Source organism: Hermetia illucens, chromosome 6, assembly GCF_905115235.1.
Source record: "Hermetia illucens chromosome 6, iHerIll2.2.curated.20191125, whole genome shotgun sequence".
Lineage (NCBI taxonomy): Eukaryota > Metazoa > Arthropoda > Insecta > Diptera > Stratiomyidae > Hermetia > Hermetia illucens.
The window spans coordinates 7,527,247-7,551,954 of record NC_051854.1 but is presented as its reverse complement, the minus strand read 5'-3'; the positions used below and the strand labels follow the sequence as shown (position 1 = coordinate 7,551,954).

The window sequence follows — 24,708 nt, the reverse complement described above, 5'->3', positions numbered from 1 at the left end:
GGTACACTATCATCTAACACCCTTTTGACCACAAGCGGTCCTAGACCCTCTACCTGATCCACACTTACTTAGTCTGTTTGCAGCAAAGGTACGCCCCTACTGATCCTGTAGGCTTTGGCACGCCGGACTATCTCCAGATCAAGAGGAGGAACACCCAACAAGACCTACATGGCGTCGGTCGAGACCGTACGACATACAGGATGACGCACTAAAAACACCATTCGCTGACAAGCGTAGAACAGTTTTCTGCCCTGTGCCGCCATCGCAAAAGCCATACAACATACGTACGTGGAATAAGGAAGAGCCCCATATATCTTGTTTTTCTTTTTTTCTTCAGCCTTTGTCCCGTTCACAAGCGGGGTCGGCTGAAGAGCCCCATATATATGGATTCACATCTCAACATACACACCAATTTAGTCAACCGTAGCTTGAGCTCGCGCAGGTGCGGACCCAAGCACATACGTTCCGCGATGGTGACTCCCAAGTATGTCACTTTCTGTTGGTATTTCAAAGAAACTCCATTCAATTTGCGCCAGGGCGGAGGATATAGGCAGCTTTCAGCATCATCGCTGACACCGCGACACCGACTTTTAGAGACCATGCATTAACCATGTGCATGTGCTCAGTACCCCGCTGCTCGAGCTCAAGTCGACAGTTCCCCTTAACAAGAATGAGGAGAAATTTCATCGAACAGTTCGTCCGTCCTGTGATAGATCCCTGTGGGAAGCCGCGTTCTATGCTCACCCAAACACGCTTGTTGACACCTTGGACGAATGCTTTCCTACCATGGAAGTAGCTATTCCCCGGAGCTAATTGCTGGCGGTAATATTCACAAAGATTCGACAACACGAAAGACCAACTTATGTAATCAAATGCGCCTTTAAAATTTACAAAGATTCCAAGGAGGTACTTGTTATGACAACAGACAACAAAGTTGTTCACATACAATAAAGCATCGTCTGTAGACCTGGTGACTTTAAGAGCACAACTACTTGGCTGTATTCCGGAATGCAGGGAAATAACCCTCCCACAAGCAACATTCAAACAAACACTGAACATGAGCTGTGATGGACTGCCAGATGGCTTTGCACATCTCGCCAATCATCCTATCCCAGCCAGGTGACTTTCAAGACCTGAGCCTTGCCATGCTCTCTTCGATCTCACAATACTTCAGAGGAGGAATTTTTTCTCCTCCTTCAGCGCGAGCGTCAGGAAACACACTCGGATCTTGGAAGTAGTTCACCCAGTAAAGCATAAACACTATCACGCCAAGTCAGCATATGTTCACCATTCACCTCGATGCCAGTTATGTCATAACTGCGTTTCCCTCTGCAAGGGTCATCACTACGCTCACCAACGAATCTTTAGGCTGCCTCAACAGATCTTTATAAGATGAGATACCTCTCCTATAAGCGAGCCTAGGTTGTTTAACATCAACATCAAGATTGACCATACTTAGACGGCGCGCCCTTTGGAATTTTTTCCTCAGGCGACGGACTTCCCTCCCCTTAATACGAAGAGCATTCGTCCACCACGTGACGTGCTTACGAGCCCTTCGTTCGGGCTTCGTAAGCATGTCATCATTGACGCTATACATCCACTCATCCAACAGTTCACCCTTTTCGTCCATAGACAAGAGCATAAACTCTGAGAGGAGAAAACCAGTGATGTACATGGCATAACTTCTCCTGCAGGCAACGCCTTTTTGTTATGGTAGGGTTCATATCTTACCCTACGAGTATTCCGGGAAAAAAGTCCCCGCCAGCTTCTAGTCTGGTCATAATCGTACGAGTCTCAAATGAAATCGAATGTGTCTAGGGAATGCGCATACTAGGGTCTAACTTTCCCTTTGTTGCAAGGAGGAGAGTCCATGAGTTGTAGCTTAAGGTCATCCATCCGTCAGTCTCAATGATCCTAAAACATAACCAACAGCCAAGTTAACCCTCGTCAAATAGATGAGCCTACCTCCAGCCTAGTCTCGTATACTCCTGGTAATTTGTAGGTAGTTTCCAGCAGTCACATGGAGACGTTGTGAAAAATTGAGGCTCCAACAAAAAAGCTTTAAAATTTCCTAGCAATCCAGCGTTGTAGGGCTCCAAGGAGTTATAATTTTAACTAAGTATGCTCTCTTTTTTATTGAGTTCCTCCTGGTTTTCTTCAGCAAACCAGGATCCGAACTATGTTGAGCTATTATCCAGAAGGTTGCCAGGTACTTGAGCATGATCTCTTAGTAAGTTAGTGTCTGAAGTATGAAGAATGAGAAAAAATCTGCATGTGGGTCGCTACGATATGTTGCCATTAGTTCTAGGCAAATGGTCATTGGTGTCCTGGAGATTATTTTCGTGATGGAACCGTTCAGCTTTGCTTCCTCTAAAAATCATCCGCATGTGTACACAACCTTTTAATTAGCCTCTATAACTTAAGGGTCGAAAAATTAGTTCAAAACTCAACGACTCTTAAACGAGCCTCATTACCCGCCAACTACCCAGCATTTTGACCCTCATATATATCCTCCCCCATATCTCTTACATCCAACTATGTAGAACTTACACTAGATCAAATAAATGACCTGTAATTATACGCTTCTTATTGGATTTGCCTAAATATATGGTTGGCCATTAGTTGCCTCCTTTTTTCCTACAAAACTTTCCACAGAGCAGGCGAAGGGCGATGAAATTTTAGATAGTGTAGCCCCAGATAAATGAAATTTTCATAAAAAAAGTCACATTAATATATGACATAATAATTACAGCAATATTTCAACACAATTTGTTGGCGAGATGATGTAGTGATTTCTATTTGTTACTTTTTTCCTTTCATAAATGGAAATGATAATGTGGGAAGTGGACGATAACTAATTCGATCATTATTTAGATTTAATTGAACAGCAGAGTGAGTGCTGTGATAATATCGTCACTATTTGGGTGCTTGAATGAAGGAACATAGTCGACACTGTTTGGAGGCAAACAATGTAGAACAAGTGGTGAGCCGGAAGGTCCTGCAGGGTATTAACCAATGAATTAACACAATACCCATGTGACTGCCTGTCATTGCCCTTTCCTTAACCTTCGTCCTCTGGGCAGAAATTAGAACATCATCACCGGCACTGTAGGGAGCCAGTTGGTCACAATGCAATTATCGAAAACCCAACTCTATGATGTTTGGTGTAGTTCTGGTAGATACCGACTGTGGTTTCCAGTGAATCCTTACGTTGCACAGATTTCCTAGTCTTTAACATTTTTATTCAGCCCCAGACGGATCTGAGAGGCAATCGGAGGTGGGATGGGTGGAGTGGGTTTTCCTTTGAAAATAATTATTGTAAACTCTCGTGTATGTGCCAACAACCCATTTCTGCTTTGCTTGTCGTGCACCAATTTCGTCCTTTTGAACCATGTCACCGGATATCTACCGTCAGACTAGGATGCGACTCTTTAATTATTTTTAAGACTCCAAGCTTTCAAGAAAATTAAATTGTCTTTGACCAAAGATTAGAAGCAGCAGACAGCGACCTATTTAACTCCTTCCTCCAATTTCTCCTCCCCCCCCCCAAACACCTCCCGCTTGGCTAAGCTGTATCCAGGACTATACTGCAAACAGCAAGAAGCCAGCAGGCAAGTCAATTGCTAGTCGGATAATTATTGTAAAAGCACCAGCAGAGAAGAAGACACTATCAAGCAGGGATGCCTCGTGCCTGGTCCTTTTATCCGTAAAATATAGTGCAGTCATATGGCTGAAGGTAACAAGGACAGGGAATATACCAGCAACTTACAAAAATAGTTATTTCTGGAACAGCAAAGGAAAGATGCATTGAAGCAAGTGTAGGAGCTAATTATTCGAGCTGGGCAATTTAGGGGAGGGGATGCGAAAGGAACATGAAAGGATATTCTGAAAGAGACAAGTTAAAGGAACTATATAAACATCGCCATGAATTTTAGGTGCTCAGAGACAACTGCAGTCAAAGAACTTTGTAAGCAGTTTCTTTATATCCTTCCCTTTTGTGGTCCTTATTTTGTGATCGTTGAGATATAAAGGATCATGGTTGGAGGCCGGTTTGAATGGGCTAAGAATCTAGTATGAATACCGATTTGTGTGCTGAGGTAGTTAGCTTTGAATTTCGTTCATACGTAAAGGACTAACTCCTAGGACCACTTGACAATCTCAATTAAGACATAATCCGGTGTCGAATGTTTAAAACTCATGTCCAAATATGCTCCTCTGATTAATTTCTTCCTATCCATAACGTAGTCTGCCGCCTCTGACTTTCCATAATCCTTCCCCATAAAGTTGGCAACCTTCAGTAAAATTTTTTAATTCAATTATACCGAAAATCAGCAATCAGGTCAACTGCAATAAATAAATTACGTACCGTTCAGTAAGCCTGAATCCTGCTTGCATGGAAAAGTTTTTCACAGTCTTTTCTGATTTACCACCGATAAAAAAAAGGACCTCACATTCTGCTTAATTAAAGTATGAGCTCGTTAATTATTCCATCGAGAATTTATCGTATAACTCCAAAAAAAAAAGGACTCAACACATACATCCCACCGAGGTTCAAAAATACGACGGTCCATTGAACAATATTTGGTGGTACATGCACGGTTAATCGTTATACTTGGTTCGATTCCCCCCTGGAATTGTTAATTATAATAATTTTCTGCAGGACGTGGTGGCTACCGGGATTCGACGGCATTGGTCTAGTTCCGTTAAAGAGTTGAGTGGCGTCCGGCCAGACGATTGACCAGCTACGCTTTCGAAGTAAAACACACAAGAGAGCATAAACGAAGGATTGAAATATGCTAATGCGACCTAATCTGGGGGAAATTACCATGAAAACATGGTCATGAGGTAATCCTTGGCAGATATAATGGAGACGGGGGATGGCAATTAGTGTTGAACGATTTCGCATAGCAGCATGGCTCGTATATACACGTTAACTAGATTATCCTCTGTGCATAGTGGCTGCTATTGCCAGGACGAATTCTACAGGCGATGTTCAGCGTTCAATTAACAGATAGTTTGCATATATGCTAGGTTTTTATGGCTATGAAAGCAAATATTCAGGGACAGGAGTCAGGATTATATTTCAATATTAACGACGAACATATTTCAAACTTTGTGAGTAATCGAGTTATTGAATGTGAGGTAGGTCAAGCTTTTTGGGACTGTGCGTTTGTGAGTGCGATATTTGTGAGGGATAAGCTTATAGGTTATTGGGTTGATAAAATACCAAGAATCGTGAGCTGGTTGTGCCTAGACTATATCGGGATGGACACATTCCCAGGAGCCCTCTCAGCAATTCCTCTTTTTGATGGCTCAGTTCAAATTCTTCGTAGGCATCGCACTACTCTCACAAGACGATTAAACTCAGCAGTACCAACATCAAAAAACCCAGTAAAGTCCTACTGACTAAACTGGGGGAATGCTTACGGCAATACACTTTTAAGTTGTGTTCCGATCGGAAAATTTTGGAAGTCTCCTTAGCAATGCCGCTATTTTTAAATTCGGCTGCATTGGGATGATGAGAGCTGTTACTCAATTTCTTTTTAGGGATTGATGAGTACTAAGTCCGCATCCGGACCGGACCAAATGAAGAGCAACTTGCTCCCACTCTTTATGGTCCACGGACTCCTCTTTTTAGGTTAACACCCAAAGTTCAAAAATGAGAAAAGAAGACTCAAGTCCTCAGACACTGCCTCACTTCTGCCCTGGGAGCAGCGTGACCGAAGCGGCTGGCAGGTGTTATACGCATCCTTTTTCAATTCGTAAAATACAACAAGGGTACGAATTATATTCAGCGTAAATCCGTCCATAGTTTGGACCAAAACTTGGCCGGAGTTAGACAATTTCTTTTTATGGATTGAGGAGTCCTAAGTCCGCAGAATTGTTAGTTCTCCGTAAAATACTAGATTCCAATTCCGACGCACAAGTCGTGCTCACAGCAGAAACTTTCACAAAAGCAGCAGCTCCAAACAGGCATCACAAGCTCGTGCTAAACCAACTATAAGCCAAGCTAGGACAATCAAGTAGCCAATGACGCAATTGCAAGCAACACAAGCGGCGACGACTAAAAACCGGAAGATTCCCCCGAATGGTTTCAAACAAATTAAGCAAAACATTTCTTCCACTCTTCCCGATAATTATTTAACTAAAATCTGGTAATTCCATTCACCAAATCATTACCAAAACCCCCAAAGACTACTCGACCGGCAAGAAAATTCCGGTGGAGAACAATAATAAGTACTTTACCTAAATCCTTCCCTCTAAAAAGGCAACCAGTCTTATCCTCCAAGCGCTTGATTCCACTTTCTCAGCTCCTGAAATCGTTGGACAACTGAAGGCGCAGGGAGCGTCCAGTTGGACCGCTGGCTGGTCATATTTGACTCGACGTTTCCTGAAAAACATATCAAAAATATTAAAGCCATTGAGCATGCCATAATTCGCTCTGAAGAAATTAAGAACAAACACATATTGATAATGGGGCAACCAACTGCCACTTAGCCTACCGCTACGTCAAGTGTGACCAGGTCCAAAGTCCGGGTATGCGTTAGTTGTAGAAGCAACGACCCTGCAAACTACCCAAGCTGCCCAAGCTCCGTTAGGGACGTGGTGAGGAGAAATGCTCAAAACCGAGTACTACCTTCCCGTCTCCCAACCATTCAAACCACTCGAGCGTCTTGCCATCCTATTACCAACCTGGCTTTGACACGTCCGCCCATGTCCTTCGCAGACGTCGTACGAAGTGGTACCACACCACCCGCCCAGTCCTATCCAGGAGGCTCCCATTATTGCATCCAATCCAGATTTCCTTGAGTTCTCCAGGACCTCGCAACAACTCCTGCAGATGTTTAACGCGATGGTTGGGTCTTTCACTTTCATTAACCGACGTTAGGATTATTGATTTGAAGATCAACTTCATCATCAACCGAGCCTGCAGACGCAAGTTCGAGCTACTCCTCGACGAATACAAGCCGTTCCTATGGGAATTCAGGTTGCACTATAAGTACAAACCTAGCTTTCCCAATCGCACTTAGCGCCCACAATACAATTCTCGCTACATCGGCAGTGGCACAGCCATCCTTACCGCCGATAAATTCCTGTCTTCACAATACTTTCCAACCGCCAATAGCTTCAAATCACTCGAAGTTACTCGCATTTCCTTTGAAACCCAATCGTCCTCGGTCTTTGGTGCTGCCGTCCACTGCTCGGACCAGTTCGTCGATACCCATGATTTCCAACGGATTCAATCCTCTTGCGCTTCCCAAACAATAGCACAAGGTAAAGCCTGGTACCTGATAATGGGTGGGGACCTCAACGCTAGGCATCAGTTTTAGTTTGAAATCGGGCTCGTGCAAGATCGTCACTAGATACTGACTTGCATTCACTTGCTTATGGCCCACCCATTTACTGACAAGGTTTCTAACCTCAACCCGCGAAATTCTACGGGGTTCGTTTTTCGTTTGGTACTGCAAAGAACCTAGGAAAGGGAGGCGGAGCTCTCGCTTTGATAAAAGAGAATTTATTATTGCGCTGCCCAGGGAAGCAGAAGCTGTCGCAAATAACAATCATTCCGTTTCGGTGTAATGGAACACCAAAGGACTTGCAAGAAAGTAAATCGTCGGCTGCCCATCAACAATGAAGAGAAGCTTAAGACGGTTTAAGAAGCATTTCATGAGGGTCCTCATCTGCTTCACGGCTAATCGTTGTGATATGTGGATGCGGACTCCCTCGTCGAGCTGGATATCGGTCATACCAAGGATAACTCCGTATTCCTGGACAAGTGCATTACCCAACCTAACTATTCTAATGCTACCCTTCGGAATAATATTTGCATGGACATGGACACTGCAGGCTGGACTATATGTGAAGGACAAGGAAAAATCAAGAGGATTTTGTGGAAACCTTAGGGAAATGATCAAAGATCACCAAGATATTATGGCCGTGTTAGATCAGGTGATTAAAGATTGCGTCAAACACCTACTGCGATGCTCTGTTCAGACGTCTACTATTCTAATATGAAGAAATCGTCCAGGAGTACGAGAAAGCGCTCAAGGTTCTTACAACCCTCTTCAGTGTAATCAACGAGTTGTGCAATGACATCGACGAACTCCGGCGCGATCAACTCGGAAGGCTCCAGACTACGGCCCGACAGAATGTCCTACTGAACGCTTGGGTAGAGGCATATCATTCAACAATCTCTGATCGGCAGAAAAATGTGAAGGGTGACTAAACTCCGTCATCAGAACAGTCAACGAAATGAGTAGTTGCTTTAGGCGAGTCTAAGTGTCCAGCAGATGTCCACATACTTAGCAGGATTGGATTATTACGACGAGCTGAATACGAAGTACACCAGGATTCTAGCTACGATCTTTCGCCGCGCGAATCTTTTAGATCTGGTAACTAAATATGCACTTATCAAAGCAGTGAATGATGTTCGGAATGAAGTAGGACTTTCGTTTGAAATCCTAAAATGTCCACTGGAGCGCATGTTGCTCTGTAGAGAGGGCGAACAGATGAGAATCTTCAGCTTTCTCTACATAGTTGTGAGTATCGGCCAGTTTACGTTACTGCAGTTCCCCGGGCAGAAGGAAAAGGACGATATTTGGTTCCTCAAAGGAACGTTCCCACGATCGCCACTGATAACGACCCCGAAAGCAATTTCGAACGGAGTGAGGACGAGTTCGCATCGTGTAATCGGCTTAGAGAAGTCTTTTTATGTTCACCCAAAGTCATTAAGGCCATCGATAAGGTACCTAAACACGCGATTGGTACAATATTCGAATGTCTATTTGAGACGATTTGCCTCTGGTACCCTGCTTCGAGTAATTGGGTAACTTGGAAGGAATTAATGGTGACCAACAGCTGTATGTTGCCAACGGAGCTGTAAAGGTCTCCCTGGCTTGTAATGAGCTTGTTTTCGCATTATTCACACGGACGATAGTTGTAGAATCCTGACTGTTGACATCTCTTTGCGATCAACGTTTTCGGAGGTGAGAACGGTGGTTTCGGCCTTCAAGATGGCAATGTCGCCAGGGAAATTGGATTGAAAAAGGATGGTGGAATCCCGCACCATCTCATCGCCAATTGCGGAAGTAAGACTTCAGGTGCTTCGCCCGATAGAGATCGTAGTTACCCTTGATGCTCTACTCATCATGCATTGATACGTCATTGCTATTGGTTTGAGTTGTGGGTCTGTTGCTTTCGGGGGAGTAGTAACGCTCTTATTAGTTTTTTGTCGGCATCAAATACTTAGCGAGTGTGGTTCAGATGGTCCAAACAAAACGCCACAGATTGAACTTTCGTTGTTATCAATTGTGTAACTTGACCAACCGGCTGCCTTAAATGGTCGCGGTTCGCGATCGAGGCGCCTTTCCAACTGCTTAAAGCAAGCGAACGGAATTTCGTGAAGGTATAATTGCAGGGTCGTCCTTATACGGTAGCGTTACAACTTCGCGGACGACTGAACTCTGGTAGTTTCCTTCGCATTCATTCATTGAGGACGCTTCATCGATTTTATCGTCATAGTCGAAGAAACGTTGGGGGGTTTTTTCGGAATTTTGTAGTAGAGATATTAGATATGACTGCACTGATTGCAGTTTTGCAAAGTGGCACTTTGTCAGACAGGATCCCCTCTAGTTTCGTTTCTTGACCTAACGATGCGTCCTGCTCTTCCTCAAACCTCCGCCAATTATTTCGTCGAAGACCTGCTTCCCTAGGATCGTGTCATGGCATTCGCCAACTGCGGGCTAGAAGTCCACTGCGGCTAATGGATGATCGGCCCATAGTTTGGAAGTAACGTCGTGAATGAGTCCATTACGTAGGCCTTCGTAAGATTGTAATTGGACTAGAAGATTGACGAAATACTTACGAATACAACCTACCAAATGGTTACTGCCTGTACACTATCAATTCCGCCAATTGAGGCAAAGATTTGATTTTTCTCTAGCCCCTACTTGTTAGTGGCTTTTAAACGAAATTAAGGATGTTTGAGATCTTGGATCAACCAGAGCACGCAGCGCTATGGATTTTCCGTAAACGCCAGATGCTTTTACGAGAGTTCTAGCCAACGGAACCCGGAAACTATACGATCCTCAGCCACGATCGCACTCACTTCCTCTTTCTTGAAGTGTAATAGTGTATGAGGACTTTCATTGTACTCGAGGCAATGTGTTCTGCAGCTGCATTTACTGATATCGGCTTGTGCTAGGCATTATCGGCTTAATTTCTTTTGGTTAGGGACCTGACACCTTTCCTCTATTGTAAGCTGCTTGACGAATTGTTAATTCATCCGTTTTGGAGCAGTGGGCGGAATCCAGTCAACGACAGCGTCAACAGGAAGTGTATTCGGGGTGCTCTATGCAGAAGTGGTATTCCTCAGAAGCATTATTTTTGGTAGTCACAACTGACAGACATTCTGCCTTGTTCGGACGACGTGAAAATAAGGTTCTTAGTCTCAGTCTTCATATTTACGTAAGTGGGGAGAATGTCGAAGGAGAATGTCAATTTTTTTACCTTGGTAGCGTTGCTGTGTTGCTGATGTCGGCCCCGAACCTGATGTCACCCTATGTTTCAACAGAGGTAAATCCAACTATGCTGGAAGTGCAAATACCTCAACATGAACATTAAGTTGAGGTTATTCCTTTGTCGTATTCACTCTCTGGCCCGAATGCAATTGACTTGTCGTGGTAAGAAGCAATTGCTCCTCGGTTGGCGTATCATTCAATGTACAAAGAAGGACATCTCAAATTCTAAATTGACATTGTCTTCCCAAGAAAAGTCTTGAAGGTGGCAGGCAGAAAACTGCTTAGAACTTAAAATATGGCTAACAACCCCAATTTATAGTGTTCCTGAAGTAGAGTTGGTGCTATCAGAAACTATCAAAGGCCCTATAATCGACGTCATTTTCACCACTCATTATCAGGGGATTATTTAAGAGTAATTACATTTCGATAAACTCTAATAGATCCTCCGCATTCATAGCCTATGTGCTGATACTCAAATAGCGGTCATTAAAACTACCTTGGATGCAAACAGGGAAAACCCAATCTTTCCCAATTAGACCAACTCATCATTACCGACAAAACGCACACACTATACAGTGCGAGGTCACGTCCATTGCTGAGGTTGGCTTGACGGTGGATTTACTGCATATACAGATGCTGACTCCTCTCCGCTGTATGGTGTTTGGTCAATGGTAGCACCCAACCTGAAAATATGAGATAATTTATCTGCTTACCTTGTCTTTACCTTTCCGCATCCACACTAGATGCGCTCATTACCTGCAACAGCACCTACTCGTCTTGTATCTTGTTTATCTCGTGTGTGTGCATCAATGGAAAGATTTTCCGTTTCAAACTAGTTCCACAGCATTCGTGCAGTTTGATGGCCGCCCTTGATGGAGCATCATAGCGGCCAACAGCCACATTACGTCACGATGTTGGGGGTCGGCTGGTCAGAGCCTATTACTATTCAATGGCTATACAGTGCTAGCGAAATGACCGTATCTCTGGACATAAAGCTTAGACCGTCTATAAAATTTTACGGCCTGTGTTGTAAATTGAACGAAATTGGATTAAAAGTCGGTTGCACGCAACAATGAAATAAAAAAATTATATCTTTTTGGCAAACGGGGCGTGACGTGGGGCTATGCAAATTAGAGCTGATGTCTATCAGCAATTTTTCCGGTTTCACTTTCAAGGTGAGGAGTCAGCGAACTTTTGTATCTTGAACACGTTTTGCTATCTGTGGTTTCTTAGTTCATCTTTCTGAGAGAACAGATACAAGGGCAACATGTTTCACTAGTAGCCCTTAGGGCCTTCATGCATTTCCTGAGATAGAATGTTAGATTTACTGAACATGTTGGGTGGCAACTCAGTAAGAACAATTCGCTTGTTATGCCACTCAACATCCTTGCAACCTGCAGCATCATATGGACCATTTAATGGACCTACAGGTGACTTATTCGATATTTGTTCTATTCCGAATTTCAGATATGGTCTACTGGGAGCTTCCGGCTGTGGGAAAACAACCCTGCTCGCATGCATTGTGGGACGACGTCGTTTGAATTCAGGCGAATTGTGGGTACTGGGCGGTCATCCGGGTACGAGAGGTTCCGGTGTACCTGGACCACGAATTGGATATATGCCCCAAGTAAGTACAATATGAGGATAGGGCTGAGCTGTTAAGGGAAATTTCACAAAAATTCAATGCTTCAAAATCCATTCATTGACTTGAATTTCAGGTAAATGGGATTTTGTAGGTTTTTGTGAAGTTTCCAGGGTGGATGTAGTTTTAAACTGTTGATTTCGAGTGTGTTAGTTTTGAATGGAGTTCAGGTGCTTTAAAGTTCTCAATTGCTGAGATAATGGAATGAATTCCTGAATTGAAAGGAACATCTTTTGCTCGTTGGTAACTTGTTGCTGATTTTGTAATTTGAATGTTAAAACTTGAAAGCTTTATGGCATTTACCATTTATATTAAGTGGTTTATAAATAAATCACTGCAAACAAGATATTCTTGAATTTGCTGCACTATCCTGAACCATGCAACAGCACCCCCAAAATTGCATCACCCAATCAATGTCTTAACTGAATTTTCATTCTTTTCTTTTCTTCCCACCACTATAGGAGGTTGCTCTCTACGGTGAATTCACAATGCGGGAGACGCTTGCATATTTTGGAATGATTGCCGGAGTTGATTCGAAAAAGATAGAAGAACGAACTGACTTCCTATTGAAACTTCTGCAACTACCCACCGGTTCGAAATTCGTAAAAAATTTAAGTGGCGGCCAACAAAGAAGAATGAGCTTGGCAGCAGCTCTTGTTCATGAGCCGGAACTTTTAATTTTGGATGAACCGACAGTAGGTGTGGATCCAGTTCTACGTCAAAGGTAGGTGTCTAGTTTCAGATTGGAAGCTAATATATAAGTAAAGCTAGGTTTCACACGAATAAGTGGGACTTTGTTATTGATGAGGCTCAATTCTACATAGGGTGGTATATTTAGGGAAACAAAATGGGCAAGATGCAATCGACCGAAAGTCAATAATGTGAAGTCAATTATTTGGGGAGAAGCTTTCACATGGTTCGAAAATCCGACTCCCAATTTCAGTTTTGGAAAGGAAACTAACTGAAAATTGTCTTTTTCACATTTTTGGATGAGCTGGTTTTTTCTAACCATGATGGGTTCCTGAAGGTGACTTCTTCCTGTAAGCATCCTTGCAATATATTATAGATAAAGTTGATAAAGACAAATTGCTGGAATATGCCCATCTATCGCAGCATATTTTCATTGATTTCCAGACCCCTTGTGATAGTATTTTTTCTGGTAGGGTAAGTGGATGCGTTTACGGACAGAGCGTTAGACTCCCGCAATGATACTCTGTCGGACTACCAACTAAACACCTCCCATATAATTAGAAAATCAGCCCGTTTGACACACTACTTTGGCAACCCCTTCTCCATTTCCATCTTAGGGAGCGTTCAAGTCGGGGAATCTTTCACCAACGGGAGAAGGGAAGAGAAAGAGAATTCCTAGTTCCTGCCATCCAGTCCCTCCAATGATAGAGCCCCAATTTCTTCGCAACAAGGCGAATCCGCGTAACATGGCTGCATCTGTCAACGCTCCTAAGCTTCTCTGTGACAAGGTCGTCTGGAGAGAGCTACCTTGTGTCTACATAAAGTTGTTGACGAATCCCATCCCACCTTCCACAAACAAAAATGCTATTGACGTCGTCCGCGGCCATATTGCAGAAGACACAGTTAGGGGATCGTGCGTTCCCCATCTTGTGCAGGTAAGATTGAAAACCTCCACACCCACTTAAAAGCTGTGGAAGGAAACCGTCATTCTCATAATGCTTTCGATTAAGCCACGTACCTAAGTTGCCAACCCACAATGTTTGTCATTAGTCGACGTAAGGCTTTAACTCCAGCTGCAATCCTGTCCGCGACGGTTTTAATTTGCTGTTTCGAGGATTCCGTTTTTGATGCTATAAACTTCTAAGATCATGATTGCTGTCATAAGAGCGAAAAGACAGACTCTATTCCGCTCAGATCGACACAGACGGGGCACAGACTGTGTCCATCCAAGGACTGCCAAGAGCAAAACCCCGCCTAACCAGTCCCGTTTTTCTCCTCTGTCATCCTATGACCGGACACTCAGAAGAAGCTGAACTTGAGCGCGCTGCCCAGACTGTTTCACAAGTCTGGAGTATGTCGCCGGTAAGTGTATGGCTTTAATGGCCGTTTGATGGTCAGTCAATGGTTATATTACGCTTGGGGCTCAGATCATCCCATCGACAAACTTCCAGTATAGTCCGTATCATCCCTTGGAATTCACTGAGGAATCTTGGGAGATTATACGACCAATATACAATCATCTTCGCTCAGAGACCCAATTTCCTTACAAAAGTCCTCTTGCAGGCTATAAGGCTGACCCTCGGCTCCATACTCAATCTCCAATTTAGCTTTGGATCCAGGTCGAACCAATTGTTTATTTCATTTAGACGCGGTAGGTGGAATTCGAGTACCCTTTATTGGTGGTTAATAGCCATGATGTCACTCATAACGGAGGAAAACATACCTGACACCGATATTTTCAAGCTGTCGGCATTTGCCAAAACCGTCACTCCACTCCTGTCCAATAAACGTAGAATTTTCTCCATCACTATAAACCGAAGCACGGAAGAGATTCCGCCAACGGCATACCCCTATCTACAGCTGCCTCCCTGACCATACTGAATTATAGTTCTTAGTTTGGATATTATCCAATGCGTAACATACACCGTCAGTCCAATACTAGTTAAGGCTTCCTTGATACCGTTGGTATTAATGTTGTTGAATGATCTTTCTATATCCAGGAAGGCAGGTAGAGTCCGCCGCTTGCACTGAACTGAAGTGCGTTTGAACCAGCAGCTGCAGGGTTTTAGCAGAAGATTCCGTTCAGTAGCTTTCAGGCTTTTTAAGAGAGGATGGGCTCCCATGTTCCGTAGACGGAATGTTCAAGGTTCAATGTTCTGATAGCAGTCCAAACAAGACCGCGTCTTGGCAGTCTTGATGAACGATTTGTACTTCTTCAGGCTGTCAATATCTGTGACTGTACCCTGTACCTAATACGAAAGCTTTCCGCACCCAGTTTAACAGCACCCTCATTTTTGGCTTTGCGCCTGCTGTACCTAACAATGAGCTATTTGTTCATATTGCAGCTCCAACAGTTTAATCTGTGATCCTCAAAGATTCATGTAGGTTTCACTTTGGAAGTGGTCTGAAAATGCAAATCCTGATCGACTTTTCCAAAACTGGTCAAATTCTGTTTCTTGTTCTTTTCGAGTTGATGTCTATCTCAGTATTAGGTATTTGGCGCTAGCATCTGTAAACGTCTGGTTTGAACGAACCAATACGAGCAATATATGAGCAGGACCGTTGGGAGAAATTCAGTGCTAAGCCTTAATCTAATTTCATGAATGTCTCGCGCCCCGAGACCACTGCGGTACCGGCAAAATCGATGATGAACATGACCGTCCTGGTGTAAATCAAATTCGGCTCAGTAGGTGCGGAGGGCGGGTCAACCAATCCCTATGTGTGAGGACCATTGAGTCCGAAAAGTCTGTGAGGGCAACTATGACAGAAAAAGGTATTAGGGATATACCATTGGGAGATGTCGGCGCAAAACTGAGATATCTGGAGTTCCTTACTGAGGTCGCCTGAACGTGGGTTGTTTCGTCGTTGATTATTATATAATCACATTGAAAAATGGATAATCGAAAAACTAAAACTGAATTTTCTCTGAGAAAGGAGCACAACCGGGGGTTAAACACTGGTGACTTTACGGGAGTACCCGTCTTGTTGACCTAATTCTACGATCCATTTCGGATACGGATTGATTTGGAGACCACAATTATAACCCCGGTGTGATTGGCAGAACGGTACCAGTTTATGCCGAGTGCGGTCCCAGCATTCATTACCTGAAGTCTTTACCGCAAGTGACCCGCGTTGTTTACCACGGCTTCACGCTTGAGCCCACAACGGGGTCTGGCCGCGGTGTGAGTATAATCGCAGCCTCCATGAAACTCCCACAAGTGGGCCAACCGCAAATAACTGGGCCGAGAGCACATTTCTCAGGAATTCTCCTAAAATATATGGACTCGGAGGACTATCCCGGTTCCCATGATACCAGATAACCTCTGCTGAGGCTTCGCGGCCGGAGGCGCTTCAGATGAATCCCATGGATACTCTGGTCTTATCGCCCAAGGTCTTGGAACATTCGCTTACAGCATCGCAACCAGTAAGACAATGTTAATACTGCGCCGGTGCTACCACTTAGAGACTTTCCTTGGCCACTTGATTCACCCGACAGGGTTGCTGCCTCGTCTACGTCCTCACCACCTTTGAGTACCGGGACAATTAGGGGTGTCTAATATTTCTGGAAAACAAAAAGAAAAGTTGCTAAAATCAGGACTTCTTTCAGTTCATCTATCATATTTGATCCTTTTTTTTCGAAAAGCAATTTACAATTTTTAACACGAGATTTACTTCCTTTTCGCAGCATTTGGGATCATCTTGTCGACATTGTAAAAAATCGGAACCAGACTGTGATAATAACGACACATTACATTGACGAAACACGCCAAGCGAACGTGGTAAGTACTTTTTCAAAATCCTCATATACTCTCCCTTGTTCCCATAAAAACCTGCAGAATGTTGTGTGCCCCTTCACCCCCTCAACAAACAGAAAGTGTCACTCTAAAATAATGAAGCAAACTAAATCAAATCAAACCATTTTACACTTGTTTGCTGCCATGTTTTCTTTTCATTAGTTCATCTTGCGAAAGCTGGGAAAGAAAAGTTTTCATGAATTTCCAATTCATTGAGGTGAACTCAAGTGAAACATCTCCATTAAGATTCCTTACACTTTCGACACATATCGACATCATTCGCAGGATTTATGTGTGGCCCTTTTTTCAGGGTCAAAAAATAGAGTAAGTCTCGATTCCCTGTACTGTCCTTGAGGAAGAGCATTGAATATGTGTGAAGACCTTTTCATTTTGATTTTCTTCTTTTTCCTTGTTGTTTTTTTTCTCTCCAATTTCGATCCTTTAAAAAGATAAATTGGCGACCGCCGACAAAAGGACACATACAAAATACTGCACGTCAATCAGTCAGTGTCTTTCAATTGTATAGAAAAAAAGGATACGCAAGGAATCGCTCCAGTGGCCAGGCGTGAATTCAGTGGTTATTGTTGTGGGTTATAAGGAGAAATAAGTGGCCGTTGTCGATTTGCGGAGAAAGGCAAAGGACTTGTTAAAAATGAGCCCAATTTCACTTGAATTGAATCAGATAATTTTTCCAGATTGTTGTTTTTGTGAGGGCATTTCACTCTCATATGAAAGAAGGAACAATTTTGTTTCCTTATTTTTTTTAATAGGAAAATGGTGGAAATTCAGTGATTAATGAATAATGGAATCCGGTGGTCTTGTCAGATTTGGGAATTCAAGTTGTCACTCTTGTCTTCACGTGGAAGAAATCACTCACCATGCAGCCAGTATAAAGAAGAAGGCACCGCCTTCTCATGCAACTTCTCGAATCTCTTGACTTTAAAGGAAGAAAAATATTCTTTAGCAGGAAATCTGCGTGTTATCTGCATTTTGAAAATGTTTTTGGATCTGGAAAATCTGCAATTCTGCGAGGCAGAAGGCAGCAGTGTGAATACACATATCAGGGGATAATAGATAGTAGTGCTTGCTAATACTGGAAATCTGAGGAGATTACAAGAAAAGACCTTCGTCGGCGGAAATGTCTGACATTCGTACTCAGTGTGATCAGACGGCGGAAGTGGTGGTGGATAGGTCACACATTAAGGAAGGGTAACGCTTCTAAGATGGAGGACGAGTAGGTCAGCCCAAGGGAATTTGGCACAGAACAGTAGAGAATTAATGTGGACATTTCGGGAAGTCGTGAGGGAGCTGAAGCGCAGTTCAGTTAAGGGGTAAATGATAACCATATATAGGGAGAGTAGCTGTAAAGAAAATTGTCGCTTAACACTCCTGTCTAAATAGGAGCCATGTATATCATAATGGATTTCATCGCCTCTGGCCCTTTAATATCGGGTATTCTTCTCACTCGTGATTGCCAACCCGAATGTTGACAATATTGCTTTTTCTGCGATTGACAATAAGAGCTGCTTCCGTCGTTTCCTCCGATAGGTTCAGTTTGATCATTCGTAACCATGATTTGATGGCATGAATGGCCATACTTCCGTATAGTTCTTCTTCCTTGGGGTGCTTTGCAACAACAGCCACAGGTAGTTCGTCTGCAAAACTAATCTGCGTCGCCTCCTGTTTCATGCAAGGCAAAGAACTCCGTCATATATAACGTTCAACGACATGCGTCCCAACATGAAATCCTTGGCAAGATAATTTTGGAGTAGGGTAGGTGGACGTGTTTATGCACAGAGTGTTCGACTGTTGGCCCGTTGGACTGCCCATCGGGCTAGGCCCCCCTAACTCGGTTTTGGGAGCCTTCATATCAGGGAGTTTCTTTCCCCAACGAGAGGTAGGAAAAGCAAATGGAGTTGTTAGTTCAAGGAACACCCTTGTCATCCGGTCAGTCTACAGGTCGAGCTCAATCTTCTTCGCATCAAAAAGAACCTGAAAGTAATGCGCAATACAACTTCATCTGCCAGTGTTCGGCAGTATCTCTTTAACAACACTATCTGGAGGGAGCTCATCCGTGTTTGCATAAAGTTGCTGATGAAATTCATCCCAGTTTTCCCAAGAGAAAAGGTGTGTTCATCGTCGACCGCCATTCCATTTAGCGGACATACAATCAGAAGATCGTGACATTCCAATTTTGTGGAGATAAGACTGAAAACCACCTGAAAATCACCATGAAGTTTGGTAAGGAGATAGTCAAACTCACCGTGCTTTCGGCTAAACCACGAACCTATATTGCCGATGAGCTGCGCAGCCCGTATGGCTCTTGGCTCATTTCGCCTAGAGAGTTGCTTTAGGATAAGTGCGCCTCGACGCTCTCTTATATCTTCACTCAAGCGGCTGTAGATAGCTTTACGTTCCTTAGCAAGGGAGGCAACGGGAATCACTCCCGCGATCATCTTCACGGCCGGTTCTGAGATATTGCGGTAGGGAGACGCCAGTTGCAGAGCTCCACATTTCTGAACTTGGTCTAGGCGGTTATGATACACCTCCGCGCTATAGACAAGAACGAACTGCGTTGCTCCCATAAGAAGACGTTTCCTGGTAGATACAGGGACCCCAAGATTCGCCATTAGCCGACTCAAGGCCAAGGCTTTGATATGCTCGAAAAAGCTCATCTTCCAGGCGAGCATTCAACCAAGATATTTAACTCTATTTTGACTCTATAGATAACTCGCCGATCGATATGGGACGTAGGTTCGAAGTTCTCTTTCTGGTGAAGGTTACCACTTCGGTTATTTTCAACGCTTATCAGTTCCATTAATGTACCAAGTCTGCTTTGCGCCTGTTTAACAGTGCATAACATAAGGGCATAAGGGCTGCAATGTCGTCAGCATAGCTGACCATGCGTGACTCTTTTGGCATGTTCAGCCTTAGGAGGCTATAGTAGGAAGTGTTCCGCCCATAGGGTGGATCCCAGTGCTACTCATAATGCGATCCCATCCTTCTCTGGCCTTTTAGTGTCTCATAGAGGGAACGGCCTTTCAGCCCTCAATATCCGTAAGAGATAGCTCGGTAGTTGGAACGAGTTTTCTAATCTACCTCGCATATCTGTTCGCCTTACGGAATCTATCCGTCGTGATCAACCCAGTCCAGTGTGCACCGCGGATCTCCCTGGTACGAACCCAAATTGACTTGGGGCCCCGATTTTGGGAGTGATAAGTTAATAGCGAAGTCCATACGGATCCCCATATACCTCGTTGACTAGGTCCTGGCAACCACGAGCTTTGCTTTCATTTATTGCGTTTCGGAGTCTCCTTTTTGCTGATCTGTACTCTGCTTTTGTGGCGGGTAAGTAAACGTTGTGCCAAACGGCAGAGCTTATGATTTGCGCCATCAACCAGTACATCTACGGCATGATGTCCTCTGGTCGGGTCCTTGGCAATTTGTAGACGAGTGACTAGGTACCCTTAGCACTCGGTGGAGGTTATCCGTATTCGTACTCTACATACTACAAATTCAATATCGATTTTCCCGCTGTTAAGGAGTTCCATTGCGTGTTGCTCGGCGACTGCCATTACAGCAGTTTTTGCCCTCGAGCATTCATACAAATGATACTTATCTGGTCATTGGTTACCTCAGGACATATACGCTTTATGCTTTCCTCCATTTCGACCTTCTCTGTGCGGCAGAGAAGATTTCAAATTTCACAGAACAGAGGCTCCAGATTAAAAACGAGAACCTCATTCCTCAGTAGTGCCTTGACCGCTTCGTAGTATGTATTCTTGCCAGTTGCCTTCGGGCCTAATTCAACGTGGACTCCGCCACCCTTCGTTTTCCTTTTGTTCCACTAGCTTTGTGGTTTATCTTATAGCGGATTTGACTGAGAACTTCCGCGAATGTCTCAGTTTCTGTCGGCTAAATAAGCAGAGCAGACTTTATGGTCCTTTGCGTATTTTCTCTTCGTGATTTACTATTCGTAGCCTCCTTGTCATTTGCCAGACGGGTTTTTGATGGAGTAGCGTGTTGTTATCTTTTCTCCTTCTTTGCTTTTTTGGACCCTGGCGACTACTTGGATAAATTCTCTTTCAGACGCGTCTTCCTTTTTTCTCTTTTCCTCAACCAACTTTGCAGTGCAGTGTCTGCTATACGTTTGACACGGACACGGCTGCTTCTGTTTTTTTTACACCTCTTTCGCGGCTGTCCATGGTCGCCAGCAGAAAGAAATGTGGTAATCCAGTTGCATCAACCCGTAGTGCGATTGATTGCCTGCAAGCTAAATAAACGGTCTGCAACATCTTCCCTGTTATCTATAAAACTTAATAATAATGATCGTTGGCGCAACAATCCAATTGAATCAGGGCCTTGAAGTGTCTAAGAGCACTTCATTCACGACCTTAACGGTGCACTACATGCTTGCAGTATCCTATAGGAGGCAATGTGGTCAACATTATGCTCGCCCGAGATTATTAACCTGATTTGACTCAGATACTCATTCACAGCTCAATCGACTGGTATCCAACGTCAAATCACGATACAAACCTACAAAACAATATGAAAAAGGCATGCCAGGTGATCTTTGGGAGTTCGATAGCAGAACTAACTTCTGACTCTAGCACTGTTCATTACAATCCTACAGGCGAGACCCCACGGGCTGGTATTAGCATCAAAACATAGCTGTCTGTAGCAATCCCACCTTCCCCCTCAGTGTTGTCGTATAGTCTTCTCAAGGTTATTTTGTAGATCCCCCTCCTCCGGAGCCCCATGTTGCTACTTTTCTCTGCTATTTGCCAAAGTGTTATCGCTGGCCAACACGATGATTTCAATGTTTAGATTTCCTGATTACATTAATAGTTCGGTTTTCTGTTGCGATGGAAACGGAGCTCAAAACATTGTATCGTCTCAAGCCTCAGTTATACGCTGCACCTGATCGGCGATTTCCTTCCTTGTTCCTTTTGGATTATGACTTCCTTCTAAAGCCGCGAGGAGCGTCGTTGTCCACCCTAAGTCCTAGGAAACCGAGGTCTAGGTCGCCCAGCTTCTGCACTTCACTTGATAGCAGGCCTACTTCCCCGGTGGATCTAGTCCTTTCCGCCTCTATGGCTTTCGAGACTTCTTCGGAAACCTCGGTATGCTTTTCACCCGGTGTTTCCTGCGAGGTGTCTTTCTTCGGCTTTTCCCTGTGCACATGCACATGTATGTTGCCAAATCAATAGTTGATATGGCAAGGATCGGTTATCTACTCCGATCGGAAAGAGTATTGCCTCGCCCTTCAGTTTGCCTATAAAGACTCTCGATAACCGCGTATGAAGATCTTCACTCTGAGCGATTAGAAAGTCCATCAGATCTTCCGTTTCTATTGTTGCGACTTTCGCGAGAAACACTATCGCCATGAATGATCCTGGCATATCATCCCCAGCACATACTCACAGTTGTGTTCCTTATCAGCCTGGCAATTTAGGAACTATGGTTCTAAGCCACTCTGCCGTGTCTTCCGTCGCGCAGTCCACCAATATATGATAGTTTCCTGCTCCTCACGAGTGAGTATTTGCTCGGAAAACATTTTTGGCTATATGGGCAGTCGAATGCCCTTGATCGAACTAGCATAGCTTCTTCCTGTTTTCTGCCTTCGCCCCTGACATGCCCGGGCTTTCTCCCTCTCTTGGGGGTTAATTTCCGTTTCCCTCCCTTAGGTCTGTCTTGAGTCTTCTCATAGGCCTCTTCTGGTTTCAGGCCTTCCTTCAGATAACGCAGGTACTGTTTAGCACCTGCGCCTGTGAGACCAAACTCCTTCCTGCGGTCGCCCTGCTTTTGGGCAGTGTTCGTTCTTTGTTGGTTGTTGTCCTTACAGTATATCAATGTTGGATCTATTGCTTGACATCCCAACCTCTCCTATCTCTCAGTTTAGTTTCATTATCATCACATTTAATGCTGCCTTTAGTGTCAGCTCCTCCCTCCTTCAAACCAATATGCCTAATTATTTATCGATTAAATTCCAATAACCATAAATAATAAAGCAAAACTATCCGAAAGTTTTGTTTTCCAACACGAAATCTTTCCATCATGAATTATTTGTTTCCACAAAAACCAAATGCCAAATATCTCATCCAATCTGACAGATACACATTTTTAGTGCTTTTAGGTACACGTGTTGTCACTTGACAATTATTTCCCATTTATGCTCACACCATCCATCAAAATTCGACCGAAATCATTTATATCCCCAATAATTCGGAGAGCCCTCGATGCTCAATAATAATCAGAAAAAGTGAAATCAGAGATTGATAGCGCATCGAACCGAATCAAAGTCAATTGGATTTCACTATGCGGACATTCTATCATGACATTTCCGAGAATCTTCCTGGGAAAAAGATCCTTGCGACACGGCAATCTCGAAGATACCGAGTAGAGGATTTATCCCAGCCAACATTCAAATTTATTCCACCGAAGGATCCTATAAATTATTATAAGTAGACTAGCGAGGAAATTCGATAAAAAGATGAGAACGTCAGGAGACATTGCACAACAGAAGCGATAAAAAACCCAAGAAAACGGATGTGGAACTTCTTTCAGTAGTGTGAAGTAGACTCATCCCTTTTCCCTATTTTTCCTGCTTTTTTGCATCTTATGCGGTGCGTTGTGTCTCCGTTTAACGGAAAGGACCTGGAACGAAGGAGAAATATTACAACGGTTATGGGGATGATTTATAGCAACGCCCGATCTAGGTATCCTCGCAAAGTGAGTCCGTGTTGCATCCTGGGCTGCTGCTGGTGGTGATTGAACGGTGGAAGTTAATGAAAATATCAAGAGTTTGGATGACTTTGAGTGGCAGCAATATGGTAGGGATGAATGTTTAATATACCTTTGACGTGGATCACGCGAGGTGAAGCTTTGATAGTTTGACAGGTCAAGGAAAAAGACCAGCAAATTAATTTCTCTCGCCGATAGACGTGGAAGGCTAAGCCTTACCGATCGGTTAGGGATACCTGATTATGACCGACAATTACACCTGAATGCTTCCATCAGTTTGGCTGCGAGTACCTGCCATTTCCACTGACGTTGCCGAATAAAAATAACAAATTCCAAGTCATAAAGTTTATGTTATCCTAATTCATTTCGTTCAGCCTGAACGGCCTTCGGTGAACATTTCATCACCTCTAGTTGGAGATATGATAGACTGTGCCACATTTATCCACTGTTGGAGCATTTTTCCTGCTAACGAACTGCCATTCAACTTACCACACTCCTGGGACAACAGAAAAGTAATAATGCAACTGTTTCATATACATAGTCCACGGGGGAGTGCTTTCCGTGTGCCAAACCGATATACTACATTTTTATATATTTTCCTTTATCCTTATCGATTTTCCTGGCGAAAAGAAAGATTCTGGAAAAGTTTTGGTTTTATTTGGCTTTTCGCACTTCTCGTCATCTGCACGTTTTGTGATGGTATCATGGACATCACTGTGGAAAGTTTTCGTCCCTTACGAACAATTAAAGTAGAAGACAACGAGAATTGGTTTCATTATGCGTGGCTTTAATGGACATAATTGGGAGGAGATTTTCTTATTGGTTCAGCTCTAAATCTAGTTAATAGGGGAAGGGCGGCGTTATTGGGAATATTGTGATCTGTCCTAGATACTGAAAACGCCTTGGAATGGAGTCCGTGGTTGGTTATGGCTGTTGTTAAGGAGTGAATTATATTATCTTGAAATCCCACATATATTCAAATATATTTTCCAAACCGACAGAGGGACATAGAGAAAGCAGGTACAGATTTAGGAGCAGCCTTAAACTACTGTTAAGATTTCATTCGTTATCAACTTCTCTATCAAGATATTATGTGATAAAGTAGGTGCGAGTTGTGCCGAAGAGATTGATAAGTAACTGGATTTCGTGGCACCATACTGCAACCGGTTGTCTTGTAGTATGTCCTTCTAAAGCTCCTTTAGTCCAATGCTATTCACTAAACTGAGCAGATACAAATACAGCAGATACATCAAGCTCCCGTTTCGAGTTTGTTATTTCACAGGTAGTAAACTTATACCGCACAAAAGTGGGACAC

General features: G+C 43.6%; 1 protein-coding gene across 2 annotated transcripts in view; it reads left to right on the top strand.

Annotated features, from left to right (window-relative positions):
• Positions 1-24,708, top strand: part of LOC119658696 (ABC transporter G family member 23) — a 115,773-nt gene that overhangs the window by 73,348 nt on the left and 17,717 nt on the right. For both annotated transcript variants that reach the window (XM_038066285.1, XM_038066284.1), the window contains 3 exons: positions 11,988-12,147; positions 12,624-12,886; positions 16,538-16,631. In XM_038066285.1, coding sequence (XP_037922213.1) covers positions 11,988-12,147; positions 12,624-12,886; positions 16,538-16,631 — 517 coding nt within the window. The remainder of the gene's footprint in view (positions 1-11,987; positions 12,148-12,623; positions 12,887-16,537; positions 16,632-24,708) is intronic.